The 19848-nt window shown below is 42.7% G+C and overlaps 1 protein-coding gene across 1 annotated transcript; it reads right to left on the bottom strand.

Moving 5' to 3' along the window:
- Positions 1-5366: 5366 nt before the first annotated feature.
- On the bottom strand, positions 5367-14797 carry LOC107266710 (growth/differentiation factor 8). Its single transcript, XM_015737513.2, has 3 exons — positions 12843-14797; positions 8399-8981; positions 5367-7963 (listed from the first exon to the last, which is right to left on the bottom strand). The coding sequence occupies exons 1-3, from the start codon at positions 13228-13230 to the stop codon at positions 7744-7746; spliced, it is 1191 nt and encodes a 396-aa protein (XP_015592999.1). The 5' UTR covers positions 13231-14797; the 3' UTR covers positions 5367-7743.
- Between the last annotated feature and the right edge of the window lie 5051 nt (positions 14798-19848).

Here is a 19848-nt window from a genome sequence, read left to right as displayed (position 1 = left end):
GCACAGAGGAATTAAATGCAACTGTACGAAGATGGGGAACACATATATGGGATATAAATAGTACTTAAATGTCGATACACGTATGTAAGATTACACTACATATATACGTATATATATGAATGCAAGTATAAACAAAAATAATATACGTGAATGAGGAATTCCGTTGAGTAAAAAAAGGTTAAACACATCTCATAAAGTTGAATCTCCGAGATGTCAGACGTCGAGAGGTTATCGTGCCGAAAGAATTTGGAAAAATCGCAATGACCAGACGGTAACGTGAGAGAGAGCGAGGGATAGCCATGATAATAAAGCGTTTCAAAGGATGAAGAGATAAAGAGGGAGAGACAGGGCGGGGGTATGTCTGAATCAAAAACGAGAACAAAAAGAGACAAAATATAAAAACAGATTTCATCTTTGTATAAAAGTAACTAGGGGCTACACGGAGAGAATTTTTCATTCATTCTTCCTATGAAATCCACGATAAAATTTACCGTAGAAATCAGTAATCGTCGGACGTCGTTACCACTTCATTTCATATTGCTTATAACACACAATATTTTGAATGGTTATGAGTAAGTAAATTTTACAGTGCACAGGGTAAATATTGTTATTTGCAACTTCAACTGCGTTTCTAGGTAAAATTTATCTGACCCGATGTAAAATTTTCGGTTGTTTTACAAAAAAATATCTAGTTGATATAACCAAAAATCGATTGATGTTTTCACACCATTGCAAAACATATGGTGCTATTTAAAGCCCTTCCAAAGTACTGCCCCTTTGGAGGGGGGAGTGCTACATTCCGATTGGTTGGTTTCCATACGCTTACGTTTTACGTCATTACGTTATTTTGTGTGTGAAGGGCTTAAGAGCATTACATTGGCTGAAGTTAGCTCATCCATTTGATCTCTACAGTAGAACCATATTCAGACTGTTCAATAAACCTACACATAATAACCTGAATTGTACTATTCGAATACTTATTTCTAATAATCTGCAGGTATGTGAGAGAATAAATAAAACAAATAGATATAAATTGAACAACAATTTATTAAGTCAATTTCGAAAGAAAATATAATTTAAAAAAAACGATTTATCACCAGATTTTACAGTAAAAATCTTCAAATTCTTCAGAAAAACAAACATCGTAACGTCACAATCTTTTTCGTGTTGGTTCCAAAGGTATAAAAAGTATTGCACTCCACGTTAAAATCGGATGTAGTGCATGAAGATAATTTGGCCGTTTTGAATGACGTTTTAAATTCACCAAGGTAAAAGCTATAGTTTCGCACTAGATATTTTCAAATTTCCAAAATTTTTACCGTACACTTCAGTAAAAGCTAATGCGCCATGCTTACTTTTTACTAAATTTTGATAAGCTGCTCTTAAATATATATACGTAATACGTTCTGAAATACCACGATGCCCCGTGCTTACCGTGATTTTAACGTTAATTTTTAATAAAAAATTTTCTCCGCGTATCGTGTCTGGTAATAAAAGAGAAGCAATATAAAAAAAGCAGAAGAATGCAAGCTCGCACGTGCCGTATACAGTAACGTCCAACTGAAGTGCAACACTTGAATTTTTTTACATTTTTGTGAAAGTATGACAGATTTTGAAAAACCAAAACCCGTTCGAATGGTAAAGGTTGTATCCCGATCGGATACAAGATGGCCGAATGGCAGGGGTTGGAGTGAAAAAGTGCATTTTGGAACTTTTTGAAAAATTCGAGATCTAGTAGTTCCGGAAGGAAATTCATATTTCTAATCAGGGCACGAGAGAGAGCATCCTTCGGCATTAAAAAAAAAACCATATGAACCCCTGTGGGTTCACTCTAGGGGGAGTTACACCCTCTTGAAGTGAAAACACTTAAATTGCCATAACTTCCGAATGCGCCGGCCAATCTGGTCCAGTTTCTGCATGATATCATCTTTAATGATACTGCAGATTCTCACAAAATTATTGTTCTCGGAGATGATCCCGTGACGGAAATCTCGAGATTTCGCCATTTTTCATTAGGAAAGCAATGAAATATAAGTTTCATTTTTATAAACGTTGTAGCTGAGATTTCAACAATTAAAACGCGCTTTTAAACATCCAAATACGAGTACGCTAATGGGTTAAATTATCCGTTTGAAAAAATGCCTAAATTTTGCGAGTTCCGCTCAAGGCGCTCGGGGGACAATTGCTTGGCGCGCGTGGTAGGGTAGTAGTCCCCCGAGCGCCTCGAGCGAAACTCACAAAATTTAGGCATTTTTTCAAAGCTCAGCTACAACGTGCATAAAAATGAAACTTTTATTTCATCGCTTTCCTAATGAAAAATAGCGGGGAAGCTGCGGGTGCGCTTGCGAAATCTCGAGATCTCCGTCACGAGATCATCTCCGAGAACAATAATTTTGTGAGAATCTGCAGTATCATTAAAGATGATATCATGCAGAAACTGGACCAGATTGGCCGGCGCGTTCGGAAGTTATGGCAATTTAAGTGTTTTCACTTCATGAGGATGTAACTCCCCCTAGAGTGATCCTACAGGGGTTCATATGGGTTTTTTTTTTAATGCCGAAGGATGCTCTCTCTCGTGCCCTGATTAGAAATATGAATTTCCTTCCGGAACTACTAGATCTCGAATTTTTCAAAAAGTTCCAAAATGCACTTTTTCACTCCAACCCCTGCCATTCGGCCATCTTGTATCCGATCGGGATACAACCTTTACCATTCGAACGGGAAGGAAATTTCCTAATAAATATGTCTTTGGTTTTTCGAAATCTGTCATACTTTCCCAAAAATGTAAAAAAATTCAAGTGTTGCACTTCAATTGGACGTTACTGTATATTTGATAAAAACGTGCTATCCTTGTTTATTTATCAATTAAATGCGATAACCCCGTCGACCAATTGTTGATTATAATATACGAAATTTAGGTTATGTTAAGTTAGGTTAGGTTGGATCGGAGTTATTCAAAAGGAAAGAAAACAAAGTAAAAGAGTGCCTGCCGAGCGGCAGAGACAAACAGTGTCGAGAACGTCTGGGCGAAACTGTCGCGAGCAACAGCGTCCCTAGCTCCCCTTCTTCCCCCCTGACGCCCCTCTCGCGCGGCGTCACGACGTCCGTCCGTGCATCTAAGATCGTATGAACGATGCACGATTCTTACACACTAAGCTTTTCGTAGTGACGTAGGCTTAATGTACTCGTAGATGTCTGTAACACACGCAAGAACCCAGCCATCGGTAATATAGGCTGAGGAATACCGCTATACGTGCATATTGGCGAAACATGAGAGAGAAAGAGAGAAAGAAGAAAAAGGATTAATGAGCGAGTGAGTGGGAGAGAGACCAACAGAGTATAACACTCTTTGGTAGCGCACGACTGGCTATAGGTCAGTCCTAGTATCTGACCGAGCTTATTAATCGTCTCAAAAACATGCGACACCCGCAAAATTAACGACGCTCATACGCCTATCTCTGCCGTGCTGTATCGACGACGTCCTGACGTCGATTGTCTCCTCGATCAAGCAAGTCGACTGGTTTTATGCGGTAAGAACGTCCGAGGCTGTTGCCGTACACGTTCCTTCGATGAACAATGAGAGAAAAAAAGCGCAGAGGGGGGCAGGAGGAAGAATGAAAAGATTTTAAGAAATAAATTCCAATTTCGCGGCACTGCGGACTACTTCGATTCTCAGCTAGTATCGATTATATACAATCGATTCTCAATCGCAATAATCGTTGCACTGAATGTTTTACATCGATCGGTACTACTTGAACGATCATCGATAATCGATTCCTAAATACGATTGATAATGAAAAATTGTAAATTCTTATCGGCGATTGTTTGGATAAATTAAAGTGCAACTGATCTCTGCTACGGCAAGTTTGACTTATGCAATTGAGACAATGTTGTTTCGTATTCATTTAATTGATTGTCATATCCCAGAATGCATCTGGAGGTCTACTATAAGACGCACACGATGCACCACTGGTGGCTGCATACTATGTTGATGTACATTCGCTGCGCGTAGGAGAGTGAGTGAGAGAGAGAGAATGAGAGTGCGAGAGGGGAGGGGGGGGGAGAACGCAGGATTGCTCTGGCTTAATCGGGCCCTGCACTTTGATTAATGACTCGTTTAAAAGTAAAGCTAGTACATTGTAGATAATTCGATAAACGATCCGAGAAGCGCATGCGAGGGGCAATAGTTCTTGGTCAAACGTCGCGGCAGACAAACAAGTCGCTACGGCGTCTTCGTTGCAATGTAGAGGCGTCGCGACGAGGATGCATCTCAATCGTGGACATATAGTACATACAGGCCACCGACTGAAAAAGGCGATTCGCGTTTGGCATTGCCGTAGCCAACATGACCAACATTTGTGTACGTGTATATATATATATATATATATATATATAAATGCTTGTATATATATATACATATAATAACTTTACCAAAGGCATCCAGATGGCACCACCGTCACCCGCTAATGACTTATGCAATTTTCGTCATATCCAAATTATGCATCAGTTTCGACGTCGTTTGTTCTTTTCTCTTTGCTTTGTATTAATTTAGTCAAATTATCATTCACCTACCTGCGTCACTTCTGACGACAGACGCTCGACGTCGACGTCACATCTGCGATCTTGCGATCTTCCTCCGACACCAGCGACGAAACCGACGGCAGGACGTTGCAACGTTAATAGAAAAAACACACGGGTCGCGACATCGAACTCGAGGTGGAGCGATGTCTTTTTTACGAAAAACCGACGTCGTTTGCAAAATGATAAGCTTCAAGCTATTTAATGGATCCACGCCTATATCGACGTCTTCGTCGAGTGTCGATAGCGGGCATCGAGTTAGTTTTTATTTTTATTTTCTTCGATGCTACTCCTCTTCTTTTACCTTGTCTCTCTCTCTCTCTCTCTCTCTCTCTCTCTCTCTCTCTCTCCCTCTCTCTCTCTCTTTCTATACTTTTTATTCTTCATATTTCTCATCTCTCTTTTCCTTCTTCGTTCTTTGGATTACACCGAAGATGCTCGATGCTGGTATATCGACGTCTTTGACGCCAATTACCCTACTGCATGGTGATGCCGACTCTCGCGTCACCAATCGAATTTGCCATATCGGAGGTGGCTGTATCTGTCGAGCAAATATTTTGAGGTCGACCTCGTATAAATGCAGTGCTCCTTTTTTTCCGTTAACGAAAGCCGTATTCGCTCGATCGCATTGCAAGTGAGTATACAAAGGAGAGAGAAAGCGAGTCTAAAGACCTTGTAAATTCTTAATTTAACTACAAAGAGAAAAATAATAAACAAGGACAACGGTTAGCCGGCCGGTGGCCGATTAAATAAAGAAAAAACAAAAAAACAAGAACTTATCGCCATTGTAAATTTCACAGTGATTTATGCACATTTAATCTCTTTCTTTTTCTTTTCTTGGAGTCAAACGACTCCAACAAAAATTCCCGCCAGTTTCTTCCCTTTTCGTTATACAGCTAACCCTGTATAACTTTCGCGGTAGCGCGTCTTGCGCTTTACGAACGTAACACGTAGTATATATACATATAGATATACGCCCACGATTATCGTGCCATGTGAAATATACGTAGTAGTCCTCATGTTCATTCTTCGTGATTATTGTTACCTCTTTTTCTCTTTTCTTTTTTTTTGTCGAAAAACCATTTATTTCATCGAATAAATATTCTTCTATCTATCCATTCTACCTAGGAAGTACACGTTATACATATAAGTATTTTTTTTCATCGGATACTGAGTACATAATTCCATTAATATTATACACTGACAAAACGCGAGATTTTATGATTTGGTGGTTTACGAGAGAACAAGGGGGAACGTGGGTGGGATCGGTAGGAAGGAGGGTCTAAGAAAAGTTTATGGACGAGGAACGAGGGAGATATGAAAGAATCGAAGGAAAAATGAGAAACGATACGAAGAAAAAGAATGATATAGCCGAGCGGCTGCTTATAAATTAATATTGTTAAATTCGTCAAGTATTAAGAAGCACAGGAACAATTCTTCGTATCGATGTAATTTTTTCTAAGATTAAGACAGACGGCTAGTGGTGAGGGGCGTGTACGAAAGAGTGAAAGACGAAAGGGAGAGAGATAGCGAGAAAAAGTTAAATCCAAAAAGGACTGTAGGAACCAGTGAAGTAAATTTAAAAAAAAAATGCTAAAAATGCGGATCGAGGGGGTGAAGATAATTGGCGAAGTTTCGTATAAAGCTTAAAAATAATTAAGCGAAAAGAATTGATAACGGTGAGTGTTTAAGCGATAACGGACCCACGGCCGGTCACACATTTGAAATAGGTTAAGTATATATATTTATATGAGTATATATATACACCTGTCTTATGTATACATATGGATAAGAGTGGTTTGGCAGGATAGGGACTGGGTCAGGAAAGGGTTGGGGGTTAGTGGTGAGCAGATCTATGGCCCCCCGGTCCACCCCCTCTCCACCCGCCCCGCGATTCCCGCAGTAACTACGTGATTGCCCTCGGACATTGATTGGCCATTATTTACTTATCCGAAATCGCCGATGGCTCAACAATTTATAAGCCGTAGAATTTTGTAAAAGACATCTGAAACAACGGCAATAACGCGGTGCTTAAGGGAGATTGAAACGCGTGACGTAATGTCATTGTCATTTATCGTAGGCGTATATACGGAAAAATAGCGAGGACTGAAGAAACGTTAAGTTCATTAAGGCGACACGCTGTTATTGCCGACGAACGTTGTCTTACGGCGCGCTTATTCTCCTTTCACGTCCATTGACTTTATTCATTTATTTTATTTGCTTTATTATTTATTTGGACAAACGCACAGAGAGATGCGCGCACTTACAAACTCAATATAAGTCACGCATAAGGTCGGTCGCAGTACGCGCGAGCACGCGCGAGCGACGAGTGTCACGTGCATATTTGGACAAGGATGGGAGAGAGGGAAGGGTGGGGAAAAAGGGGATAGGGATTTGAGCTAAATTAAACGAGACACGTGAGACAAGAAAACAAAATTGTGGGTTGGGTGGGCTGGGGTTAAAAATTGTGTAATCGTTACAATAGAAAAGAGAAGACAAAAAAAACGTAATCACTGTACACCGAGATCTTCAGACCACCGGCACGATTAGCGAGGTACGTATGCGCGAACGAGGGGATTCCCCAGTGTTGCCGATAGTAGCGCGCCACCGTGCCGGTGGCGCTTTAAAAATAATACCGTGACGCTAGGAACTATTAGCCTTGCCATGGAAACGCCCATATACACCTCGATGGGATAATTATACCTCGTGCTTGAAATCTTAATCGATACACATTATCGATCACGCTACGTATCTGTGTCCTTATTGTCTGACTCACCTGGGTCAGACCCTATCCCATAGCCAAATCATAGTCAACCTCTTCGAGACCCACCCCAAGTCCCATTACTCACCCCCACCCCCATTTTTTTTCTATAAACACATTCGGCCTACACACACACACACACAAGGCACTTTCAGTCTACGAGAAAATTCCCGCGGCTTTTTAATTTTCAATACCGTCCATCTATATGTACGTACGGTCGCAATCATTGACGACCTCGTCATCGTCATTGGTCCATGGTCCGCGTAATCATCACATCACGATCCTGTACGAGGGATTGTTCAATCTTGCTCCAGATAACGGATGCTGGTCATTCTGGCTGATGAACACGCTGATATCCGATGATCCTCTTCGTCCTGATGATCACGATGATCCTGACCGATTGACTATGAGCATCCGCAACGCTCCACCACCATACCCGGAAGTCGCGAGAAGACTATCTGATACTCGTTGTCGAAGTAGAGCATCGTGATCTCGGATAACTTCCGGGGCGCACAACAGGGACCCGTGTTATTCGGCGGTTCCGCCAGCGAGACTATGTGCGTGTTCGGATACGCTGGGAGAAAGGCCATTGGACAGTCGCCTGAACAGTAATTCGCGTCGTACCTGAAATCAAAAAAGGAGGAAACCTGGTTTGCTTAATCCTTCAATTTAATCGTCGTAGATCGCAATTGATCGCTAATCAGGAAGAATTTTTCTCGTTGATCTTTGACCAAACCACTGACGTAACCCACACGTATGAAGAAAGACCTTAGAAATTAAAAAGTTATATCTGTCGTGAGTGCCAGAGCGAGTAGTATCTATATAGGCACTTAGGTGCATAAGACAAGGATAGACATACCGATCTTCCAAATCACGAACGGATACACGCCTTTTTCGAACGATTCCCACCACGTATAGTGCCGTAAATTGTTAACGACGCGATATATAAATATGATCCAATGAATTTTTTTACTTTAATTTTTATATCAATTATTTCTAACACAAAATTGCATGGTTCCCAAAGATTACTGGTTATTGTGAACTAGATAGGAGACTCACTTTTTAGGCGCAATGATCCAATCCCAGCCGAACTTTTCGAAGTCCACGGTGAGCTTGTAGCGGCAGCACCGTGTCTCCTGACTCGAGTCATCGCAGTTCAGACCAACGTTCCTCTTGATCCTGGCGCCATGCCTCGTGTCCAGCTCCTGCGTCTGCACCTCCAGATAGGGGGCATACTCGGCGCCAGGGTTGGTCTCGACCAGACGGACGTTCCGCCGATGACCCGGAGAGCCGATCTTGATGGCGACGCCCAGGTTGTCCCGCGGATGCTTGAACCACTCTGCGACCATTCGCCTGAGCTCGATGGTGACCCACGCGCCGCACCTTCCGCGAGGTCTTATGTGCTTGGTGGTGAGGGGGGGTCCGAGGAGGGAGATACCGCTCTCAGTGACACCGCGAAGGATCCTCTGCAGAGTAATCGTGACTGGTACTTCAGCGTCGGTGCCCTCGTGCGAGTCGCCCTCGTTGTCGCCCCATATCCAGAGTGACAACTCAGCCCTGGTCACACGATGCTGGACGATCTTGTCTGAGAACTTGAAGTACAGAACGTCCAAGCTGCCCTTGGAGTGTCTCACCCTCTGATCTGTAATGAAAATAATTTTTCCAGATTGGTAGGGAGGACAAAAGTTTTTTTTTTTCAACGCTGTACAGTTGGATGGCCTGTGCGCATGCGTCAATACGGATAAGGACAAGATAAGGAAAACACACGGCATTTCATGGAGGACGTTACGCTATTCAGGACTCGTACGAGGAACCGGCACCATATGAGGATGCTGGATGGACCCGTTATAGTTCAGCCGCTTCTTTGATGGTGAACGACATCATTCTTCGCGGAAGGGACATGATTTCTTGGGTGTATTGTAACAATGCTGGATGCTGCGTTCGAATTGGTCCATTAGATGAGAATTGATTTCAGATATTGGATAAGATCGGATGCTGGGCTCGAAGATTGATTTAGATTCTTTAACCGATTGGAATGAAGAATTGTCACGGTCTTACTACAGGAATCCCTTGTACCTTTGTACGGTTCATCCACTTAGTCCGCGACAAGGCCACGTGCTGATAATTAAATGCCCGTCGGATTCTTAATGAGTATCGCACTTGGAAAACAATGATGATATGAGGTATTATCTTCGTGGGTTTTCTATAAATAAACTCATGATAATTGATACGGAACGACCTCCGTCAGCCGGTTAACTGCACTTTTACACTATCTCCCGGTTGTTTAACTTTTGCGCGCGCCCGAGCGTCTTTCGCGCGTCCTTCTATTGTGAGACTCAGCAGTAACAAAAAAAAAGCTAAAGAAAAGAAGCCAGCAGCCAGGAAGTATCAGAACGTCAATCTTGAAGGGGGATCCATGCATAATACGAAGACACCGGCAGATAAGTTCGGTTGGCAGAGATCAAAGAGCGTAGAGGAGCCAAAAGTAGAGGGAGCGAAAGAAGTGGAAAAAAATAGAATAAAAGCAAAGACAAAAGGAGCGGCCATAGAAGGAGGAGCGCGAGGTGCATTCCTCGATTCTTGGTAATGGGGGTTCGATGGACGAAATCGAAGGTCGCCCGTAGCGAAAGGGTGTAGGATGAGGAGGGTCAGACACGTCTGTATGTCAGTCCATCGGCTCCTTCGGTTCCTTGTGTCCGAGGTCATAGTCTGGCCGGGCCAGCCAATCGGGGAAGAGAACACTGGCACAGAAGCCCCTTGCGTGAGTCTAGCGATACTCCTCGCTCTATACCAATACAGCTATTCGCCAAGAGCATTGAACCCCAAAATTAATGTTGTAATGCACTTTCATCCCCATTCCATCGTTCCTTCTTACCAGCTACAATTCCCATTCCCATAACGTACCTTTACTTCTATTATCCGCTCGATATCTACCGTGCTCCGCTTAGACGGGGAGTCCCCCCCCCCTCCGTAATTTTTCACCCGACAGTCCTTACGAAACCTGACGTGTCTCATTGAGAAGGTACCTTTACCACGTCGAACAGACTATTCGTGCAAGAACGGATAACTCGAAAAAGCAGATCCCTCGTTGACTAGAATCGGTCATGACGTGACGATTCTCTCGGCTAACTTTTTCATGATGACCGAATCTGATCGACGAGACATTTGGTTTTCCCAGCTATCAGACTTGTACTAGTCCGTTGGACGTATGAAAGTGTACCTGTAAGGTCACCATGTACATTGAGCAAATAATTGACCAATACTTTTGCGAAAAAACTTACTGTTTAGTCCCACGTATATCCGAGTGCGTATCTAACCGACAAATACGAGAGATACGTGGCGCCACCGACGAGGAAAAAAAAAGGCGGGAACGAAAGGTAAATTCAAACGAGAATTAAAGCAACTCAAAACCCTGTACACCCGTGCGTTACCAGAGACATTAAAACCGAGCGTGCTAAATAATTGCATCGCGTGACGCAATCGATGCAACTTGCGAGCGCACCTCGACGACAATAACTCCCATGAAATTCGCATTTGGGTCACGCGCCTTACGAGTGTCACGGCGTACTGTGGTTAAACGTCTTTTTTCGTTGGTCCACGTGCCGATCCTCGCGAAACTGCGCGCGCATCTGATGCGCGGGAAATTCCTCAATTTCCTAATCAAAGATCACGATTCCTCATACGGCCTTATGCCCTGTACACTTTTCACGTAGGAAACTGTACGAAAATTACTATCTCATTTCCTATCGCCGCTCAACTCGACTATCGCCAAAAAATGTATCCCACTTGAGAGTTCAACGTCGTCCACGTATGAGAGCCTCTGTCGACGCGGCGCCTGTCTGCGAGTATGCTGACCGCAGTTCCCCTATCAGCCGTCATTATTCACTGACGTTATATATCCATTTCAGATTTATTAATTTCTCGCGGATTAAAAGCAGGGATCGTGTCAGTGATCCAAAGTGACATGTATTGTCGGCAGGAGGAGGGTGACGTCTTATCATCCCTAGCGGTCATCCCTATCGAATATGCACTTAGCAATAACCCGCAGGGATTCGTATATCCACGTGCAACGTGTGTGCACATATGCAACACGCTCGGATTACATGTGGCCGCAGAGTAAAAAGTATTTTTTTTGTATAGTCAATTGACGGGGCTCTAGGGGACGCGGGAGGGTAGGAGGAGAGCAGTACGATGATACCAGAACATTCGGAGAACTTGACCTTGATGACAAATCACTTGAGAAATGTATAAAACAGTTTTCAGAGATTATGCTAAAACGTGGTATCGTTCAAGATCATTTATAATGTTGATGGCTCATTGATCAGATCTAGCAATCATTGATTAAGTGCATAGATCACTCATGGCCAATGGACCATTTATTAATAACGAGACTGTTGCCTAGGTCAAACTGATACAAGACTTTGTCTACGATATATGTAGAAAACTTAACCGGGCTGTGCACCGGGCCGTGACCTTCGGTGCCGATTAAGTCTGCCGGGATCCAAAATTTTGATGTGAAAGATCCTAACGACCGGGATACCCAAGGCATTTTTGGAAAAAAAAAGTCCCAGAATACCGAGAATCACTTGGCAGCTCGTAATCGACAATAGATCACGTAAGTTCAAAAAGGTTATCCGAAAGAATATAAAAAATGCTATTAAAATTGTAATTAGAAGAAAGATGAGGTTATAGAAAAAAATTTACAAAATTAAAAAAAAAACAGAAACCGACGAACTTTCGAGTATCGATGAAAAATTTGATAACGGATAAGGGATAAACAATAAGGGATACCCGTGACTTGGTGCACATATACGTAGACATACGCGACACTTGGGCATATTACACGCGTGATAACCCTTGACAAATTCACACAGCACGAGTCTTCTATCGTAGACAAGTATCGCGGGGCTGTTGCGCAGGACACTGGATGAGAGTCAACGATAAGGTTATTATCGTTTACTCGGCACAAGTAGACGGGACATATTTCAAGAGTATATAGAGACGTCGCTGTTAGGACCCACGAGTCTAAAGGGGAGTTCACAGACGCGGTAAAAAAGGGCAACCAAGAACTGGACTAAAAATGAACGGGGAGAATTTCCAAGAAAATACCGAGTTCACAGGAGAGCAAAAAGCCCGTGTCGCCGGCGACAGAAAGATCGTCTGCTAGCAGAAGAGCGTTTACGAGAGAACATACGTGCCTGCCGGTTAACGTACTTACATGTATACGCATTTATGCACAATACACGTGTGCGCCTACGTGCGTATGCGGTATAGGAATATAAATGCCCCGTCGGTAAAACAGAGCCGATCCCTGCAATAAGAAAAAGCAGCTGCGCAGAAACGTGCATCGACCGCTCACCTTGTGTAATGTTAAGCGACTGAGAATGAGATACGTAGTCAGTGAGTTAGTGACTGACTGACTGACAGACTGACTTACAGACTTATTGACTATCAGTACTCATGGAAATATATTATACTATACATCGATGATTCAATGACTTACGCGGTTGAGCGAGGGCAAAGACGCTCTCAGTTTTGGCAGCGTAATCGTCGTACTCCTCGTGATGGCTAATGCCGGGCTCCAAGCCCTGAGGTTGATCCGCCTGCATCCCGTACATGTCCATGAGCTTGGAGATGGGTGGGATCCTGGGTGGTGCACGTCCAGTCATATTAGGCGCCTGCTTCAGTCCCAGTTTACTCAATATTTGCTCCTTTATCATCTCCAGGCTAAATGCGCGTATCTCCTCGTGTATGCGACAAGTGTTGCAGCCCCCGTTACTTGCGTCGACTACGAGACGGTGGGTACTGGTCAGGAGGCCGACGGGACCGAGGCCGTCTAAGGCCCCGAGAATTATCATAGCGCCGAGGATGACGTGTTTCCCGATCATCATCTTGCCGATCCGTCGCTGGGATTCTGAGGAGGCGGGATCGTTGGGAGCGGGGGGGAGTGGGGGAAGTCGATTAAAATTAACGAAATTATTTTTAGGTGACTCTTCACTTTGTCTCTTCCTTCTTCCTTCCTTACTTCCTCTGCTTATCCTTCTCCTCGTCTCTTCTTTCACCGCCACTTCCACTTCCCTTTTTATTCTTCTGTTTTCTGGATACGCGGCGAGCGGACGTGGACGTCTCACTCATCCGACGTCATCTCGATCGTCTTTACCGATCTTTATTATTATTATTATTATTATTATTATTATTGCTTCACAGACCCTCCCTCAATACGTTTATCTCGAGGAGAACAATTATTTTTATTCTTATCATTAACGATCAATTTACCGATCTCCTTATCACCGTATCAACCGATCGCGAATTACCGCACACTTATTAATCCCAATTTTTTTCGATATCCCCATGCAAAACACACGGTGCAAAGTATCTGTCACGAGTACTTGAGAATTTTTACGTGTCCCTGCGTTAAACACACACTGTATATATCTGGTGTGCTAGAAGTACATACATAAGTTTCCGTTTTTCACTATAAAGCGTGACTGACTGCGTTACTATCGGACACCAGTATACACGCGCGGTAATCATAGATATAGAAATAGAAGAACCGAGATGAAAAAAGAGGACGGAGATGAAGAAATCAACGACGGCGATAACGATTTGAAAGAAAAAAGTAACAGAAATTCAAACTTCAAAGTTATTTCAAACTACGACTATCTTCTTTATATCTCTTTAAACTTTGTTCTTTTACTTAATTTCCCCTCTTTCTCTCTTCCTCTCACCTCTGACAGACTTTTCTCAATTCACAGACAAACGTTCGCACGGCATTCGCGAGCGCACCGCACCACTAAATATATCATCGTACATTCTCATTTTGTCCCACGTCACGCGTCCACACACATCGTACATAGGTGTACGTGAATACTCTTCCCTTCCGCCGCTTCGCACTTCAAGAATAACTTCCACTCGGCGTTTACAGAAACTTTGTCAAATCTTCATACGAGGATGCCAGTAGTCCGTGTCAGCAGCCTATTCAAATTTCCCGCCAATCCGTTACCGACGATCCGTACGAACTTTCCTCCGACCAGGGCCTGTCTCCAGGCGTGCAACAATGACAGTATCAACCAGGAACAAACGGCGTGTCAATAGCCAATACAGAGTCGGATATAAAAATCCCGTACTTCACTGTCGAGATTAATACGAACGAGAGAGAGAAAAAAGATCTCGAAGGCCTGAGAAGTCGGTCGGGTTTGAAAAAAACGACTTTTGCGATTCTCGATCGCTTCGCTCGATTTCTCTCTCTTTTTGTTTGTCTCTCGCGACCACTGTCTCTTTCCCTCTCTCTTTCTCTCTTTCACACGCACACTCTCTCTCTCTCTCTCTCTCTCTCTCTCTCTCTCACACTCTCTTATCTCTTAATAAAACACATCTATCTATCTATCTATCTATCTATCTATCTATCTATCTATCCCGTTCCGTGTGCCACCACGAGAGATGCTAAGAGCTTGCTGGCCTGTCAAGCACTGAGTCAGGAGGCGCGCGTCCTCTCCGCATATATGTTGAGGAGACCTCCTCCTCTTCACTCTTCTGTATCTTACGCATTCGCATGTACCCACATAGGTGGCTATATAGCTAACCCTCTCGTTCCTGATACACCCCACCCTTCGTTTAGCCAACCATCTCACACTCCCCACCCCCCGTGGCTCCTACCACTCCTCCTTACCTCTTTCACCTTGCGTACCTTCGGCAGATTCGGCACATTCGGCTGGACAGCCGTGAGCGTATCTCTCGATGCCAATCTGTATATCGTATGTAGATATTACGACGATCCTCGGATACATTAAAGATCAGATTTGTTCCAACTGATACCATGTACCGGGTTCGCCCTTTCTGGTGAACGCTTCCGGTGCGATCTTCGAGAGTTGCTGCTTACTTCTGGTTACACCCGGTGTAATCGGAATACTTGATACCCGGTTGTGCACGATACCATAAATATTAAACTAGGCTTATGACAGTTGATAACGATTTTAAAACGATCCGGAAGTTTCGCCTGGTCTCAGGACCGGGTAGGAGCTAGGGTCGGATAGGCGACGAAGAGGAGCTGCGCAAGGGAAAAAAAAGCGATGACTTGGAGGGGTTGAAAGAAATTGATTAAAAAAAATTCAAACAGCTTAACAACGGCGATCGCTCGTGGTTGTTTCAGAATTCAGAAAGACCAATCGGGACCCGATGGACCACATGCATTTATGCATCGTCGAGGTCAATCCAATGCAGCGTTACTATCGAATGATCGGTCAACATTAACATGAATATTTCGCCACCCGAGCGTTACCCAAATTTACGGTTGTCGCATGAAAATCAAATTGTTCGACGAAACATGTCATGCGGTCATTTCAAATACAATGAGAAAAGAAGAAATAGAGATAGAGCGGGAGAGGGGGAAGGGAGAAGGGGGAGAGTGATAAAAATGAGAATGATAAAAATTCACTCTATTTGCTACAGTCGTATACCCGAGTTACTCCTCGAATCGTCTTACCGATTACTTACCGATCACAATCGATATCGAGTCCACATGCATGCGAGGGAATCGAGTTCAAGGCGTGCAAAATATAGCGACGTGAACTTTCGCCGAAGCTGTGTAATCGGACGATAAATGTGGGTAATTAGGTATATAAATGGAATTCAAAAATAGCAAAAAATAATGAAAGGCATTAAGGGGGGAAACCACATTAGGAGGTTCATTTTCACGGATATTTTAGAATTTTTGTTGAGTGGGAAAAAGTAATTAGAATTCAATGAAATTTTGACATCATTTTATTCATATTTTGAACAACCTTTGTGATTTTTTTTTATTTTTTATAAAGAATCATAGTATCAATTTTCATAATGATCGGTTAATTATTTTTTGAGTTAGAGTTCCCGCAAATGTGAAAAACGTCGTTTCGAGAAAAACGCGTTTAAAAAAGAAAGTCTCGAGAGCTAGAAATTGAAAGAAGTTAACAATAATATTGAGTGCTCACCTATTAATCAGCGATTCCAGCACCATATAATAATCCTTCTTCTTCCTCATAGGCTTTATTTTGCGCTTGCAGCAGTGCTTTTCGAGCTCGCGACCTTCCTTCGACTCCAATTTTCACTCGTAGAACTGTCGAGTTTTTTCGCACTAGCACTTTGATCTTCCTCATTATCACTCTGTTTATCGTCGTCCTGGTTCCCATGGAAACTTCTTTTACGCGGTTTACTACGGCGTTTGTAATTCCCATGATCACCTTTCGGATACGAAGACATTTCTCACTCCCAATGACAAACGCACTCGTAGAAGGCTAAATGAAAACTGGCGCCAAGTAAGACGCTCTGTTACAGCGTCGCTTTACCTAATATAACCGACATAATCCCTTGTGTCGATGCTTCTGGTACCTTCTATACCGTTATTTAAAAAGAAAGAGACAAAGATTGGGTTCCACTACAAGGGTACGCAAATAAAGCGACACCTGAGGTAGAATTCTGCCCTACCGCTGTGCGTGCTCGAGCCTGTAACCTGTACACGAGCGCTCGGTTCTATGCGCATAAAATCTAAGCGAATGTGAATTTCGCTTTGAAATTTTTACAGTATATTCTTGGATAGTTAAGCAAACAATTTATGGAATAAAAAAAAAACGATTTTTGAACCTCCTAATGTGGTTTCCCCCCTTAAAGAAAATACACAAGCCCCCTCCTGGACCACCCTCAAAATAATTGATTTTCCATTCTTTTATTATTATGATTATTGTTAATAATATTATTAATATTACCACATGACGCACGTTCCCCCCTCTCCTCGGTTCATAGACAAATCCTCTTCCCCCTCCCGACCCTCCAATCAATTCTCTCATTAATCCTCATTCTCCTTTTTTGATCTCTTCCCTTTTTTCTTAAATTCAACCAAGACTCTTTTTCACAGCAGCTGATTAGTCTGGACCAAGACAATTAAATATGACAAGACATTTAATAAACACGTGAATATCGTGATGCGTTATTCGCGGCTATCCTTATCAGTGTCGGCGGCCGTTAGAACTGACAGTGAGGTCGAAGGCCCTCCTTTCGTTGTTCGTTGGTAATGGCCGTCATTAATTCTAATCTGTCAATATTTTTTTTATTTATCTCCTTCTCCCTCGAATCCTTGGATGCATTCCCTCCCATTGCAACGTATGCGACACGTGTCGACTATCGGCAGCGAGGATGCACTTGGCATTGACGGGCGGGACCCTGAGAGGATGCCACCTTCTGCATTGGGATCTCGATAGCTGAACGTCCTGTGCACACCATACGAGGGAACGAGACGAAAAGTGTTCTTGGTGTATCGGGATGGTGAAACCGATAACCTTTCCAAGTTTCCGTTATCTCTCTTTACCATGTGCTTGCCCCACGCGTCGCTTCTACCCGTCTGTCAACGGAGCAGCCGGTTCAGTTAGTGCAGTTGCAGCAGGTGGCCCAAGGGGCTTGATCCTCAATCTTTTTCACACTCACGCGACACCAGGCTCACGTATACATGGGATCTAAGAGACGTAACAAGCTTGACACTGTGTTACCTATCTTAACATTATATGCGCCAGTGACACGGATTCCTGTTCGATCTAGAAGAACGTGCACGCGTCGATCGAACTCCCTGGATAACGTTGGTGAACAAAAATTTACAGGTCTGCGAAAGACATCCAATTGATGGAATCTGCTGTAACTGAGCTGAGGACAAAGTAATTATATTAGTTCGAGATTAATTAGCATGTAATTGAGCATAATTATGAGGACGGAGTGCACGTGTCTTTGAGGATACAATCATAATAATAAAGCTTAACAATTATAAATAGAATTGTATATATATATATATATATATATATATATATATATATATATATATCAAATTTCCTGGAGGCGCACGAGGCAACTCCAAGATATAATGCGTTTCTTTTTGATAAAGAGAGTGCCTTAACCCGTGTAAATGATGCAGTTAGCAGTTAGCGGGCTGCAGTGTGTACGAGGGTGGTAGGCGGGGCGGAGGATGAGGTGCGTTTTGCCAAATTGAAATCGGCACTCTAATCCACATCCGGTTGACAGGCCAAGAGAGTGCAGCAGCAACGAGCATGCAGCGAGATGGAACTGACGGTGTCGATGCGCCTTCTTGCACGAACAAGGTGAAAATGCCAATGTTGAATTACTATTGCCAGAGTACCTTCGCGATAACTCTTAAGATATCTTTGTGGGTACGTATTGCAGTATTTGCCACTACTAGGACAACCGAAACCACATTTGCTTGCTTATCGACTACCTCGAGAAGAGGTATGGACGTAACGAAGAAAAAGAATGCAGAATATTGGAAATGATTGCGTTGTTAGATTGGCGCAAAGCATACTTGGAAGACGCATATATTTAATTATTATAGCTCGGGTCAAACAAGTTCTATATATGTACGTATATTGGCAAGTAACCGGTCACCACCATCTCTTTGGGACGAGACCTTATTTGGATGGACACCTGTTGTTTTATCAATAATGGCGGTCAATCATTCCCTGTATACTTTATGCCGCAAGTTGTAGAAACAGCTCAACCATAGACATAACCTATGATACTGTCTAGACGTTCTTACTAATAACATTTTCGATTGGTCGAAATTCCTTGCAGCGGGTGTGAGGTGTAGATCTATTAGGAGCAGGCACTTCGACGCGTGAGTGTTACAGAGTTTAACTCAGTAGGTAAGTTTAATCACAGTGCAGTGCAATTCGGTAGACACTGAAGATCAGAATCAAACATAAGAAACTTCGTATGACCCTTATCATTCCGCTAATCGAACACGCACGGTATTACATACTGTAGATCCGCTGTGAAATAAATTCAGTCAATTGAAAACACTATAAGTAATGATTGTATGCGTACGACTAAGCACCGTCCATACATACACATTAAATATACTTAAAATAGGAAAATACTTATGCACTTTATCCACTCATAATTCGTCTATTTCTGGATGGAATTATTTTTTATTTGGATAAGGCTCGGTTGGCAACGTAAAGTTTTTGGTAAGTGATAGGTAACTTACCGACTAATGGTAAATCCGATAATGCACTCTGTACTTCATATTACACAGTATACATATCATACACATAGGATACATTTTCAGCTAAAATACAATCGCGTGTTCTGACTCCGTATTTATATATAATTAAAAGAATGATTATAAGAAAACATAGAGGCCAGTAGCTCCTTTGATCTTTTGGTTCACTAACATTTTTTTTCCAAATATTCTCAATCTATAATATCGAATTATACAGTTAAAATACTCAAAATTTCAACAGCAGTGAATTGTTCCATAGTAGACCTGCGAGTTTAGTCAAGATACAAATTCCAATACAAAGTTGTGACAATTTTGTATCGTACAATACTTTATTTACAAAGTTCATCGCAAACACACAGTACGAGATGGCATGTTTATCGCTTCATCTGTGCCAATATATTATTCTATAATCAATACTCATTACTACCTCATCTTCAGAGGCAGTTTTTATTTTCGATTGTAAAGCCCCCCCCCCCCC

This window comes from Cephus cinctus, unplaced genomic scaffold (genome assembly GCF_000341935.2).
Source record: "Cephus cinctus unplaced genomic scaffold, Ccin1 Ccin1_scaffold0005, whole genome shotgun sequence".
NCBI classification, from domain to species: Eukaryota; Metazoa; Arthropoda; class Insecta; order Hymenoptera; family Cephidae; genus Cephus; species Cephus cinctus.
This window is presented reverse-complemented; position numbering and strand designations above follow the sequence as displayed.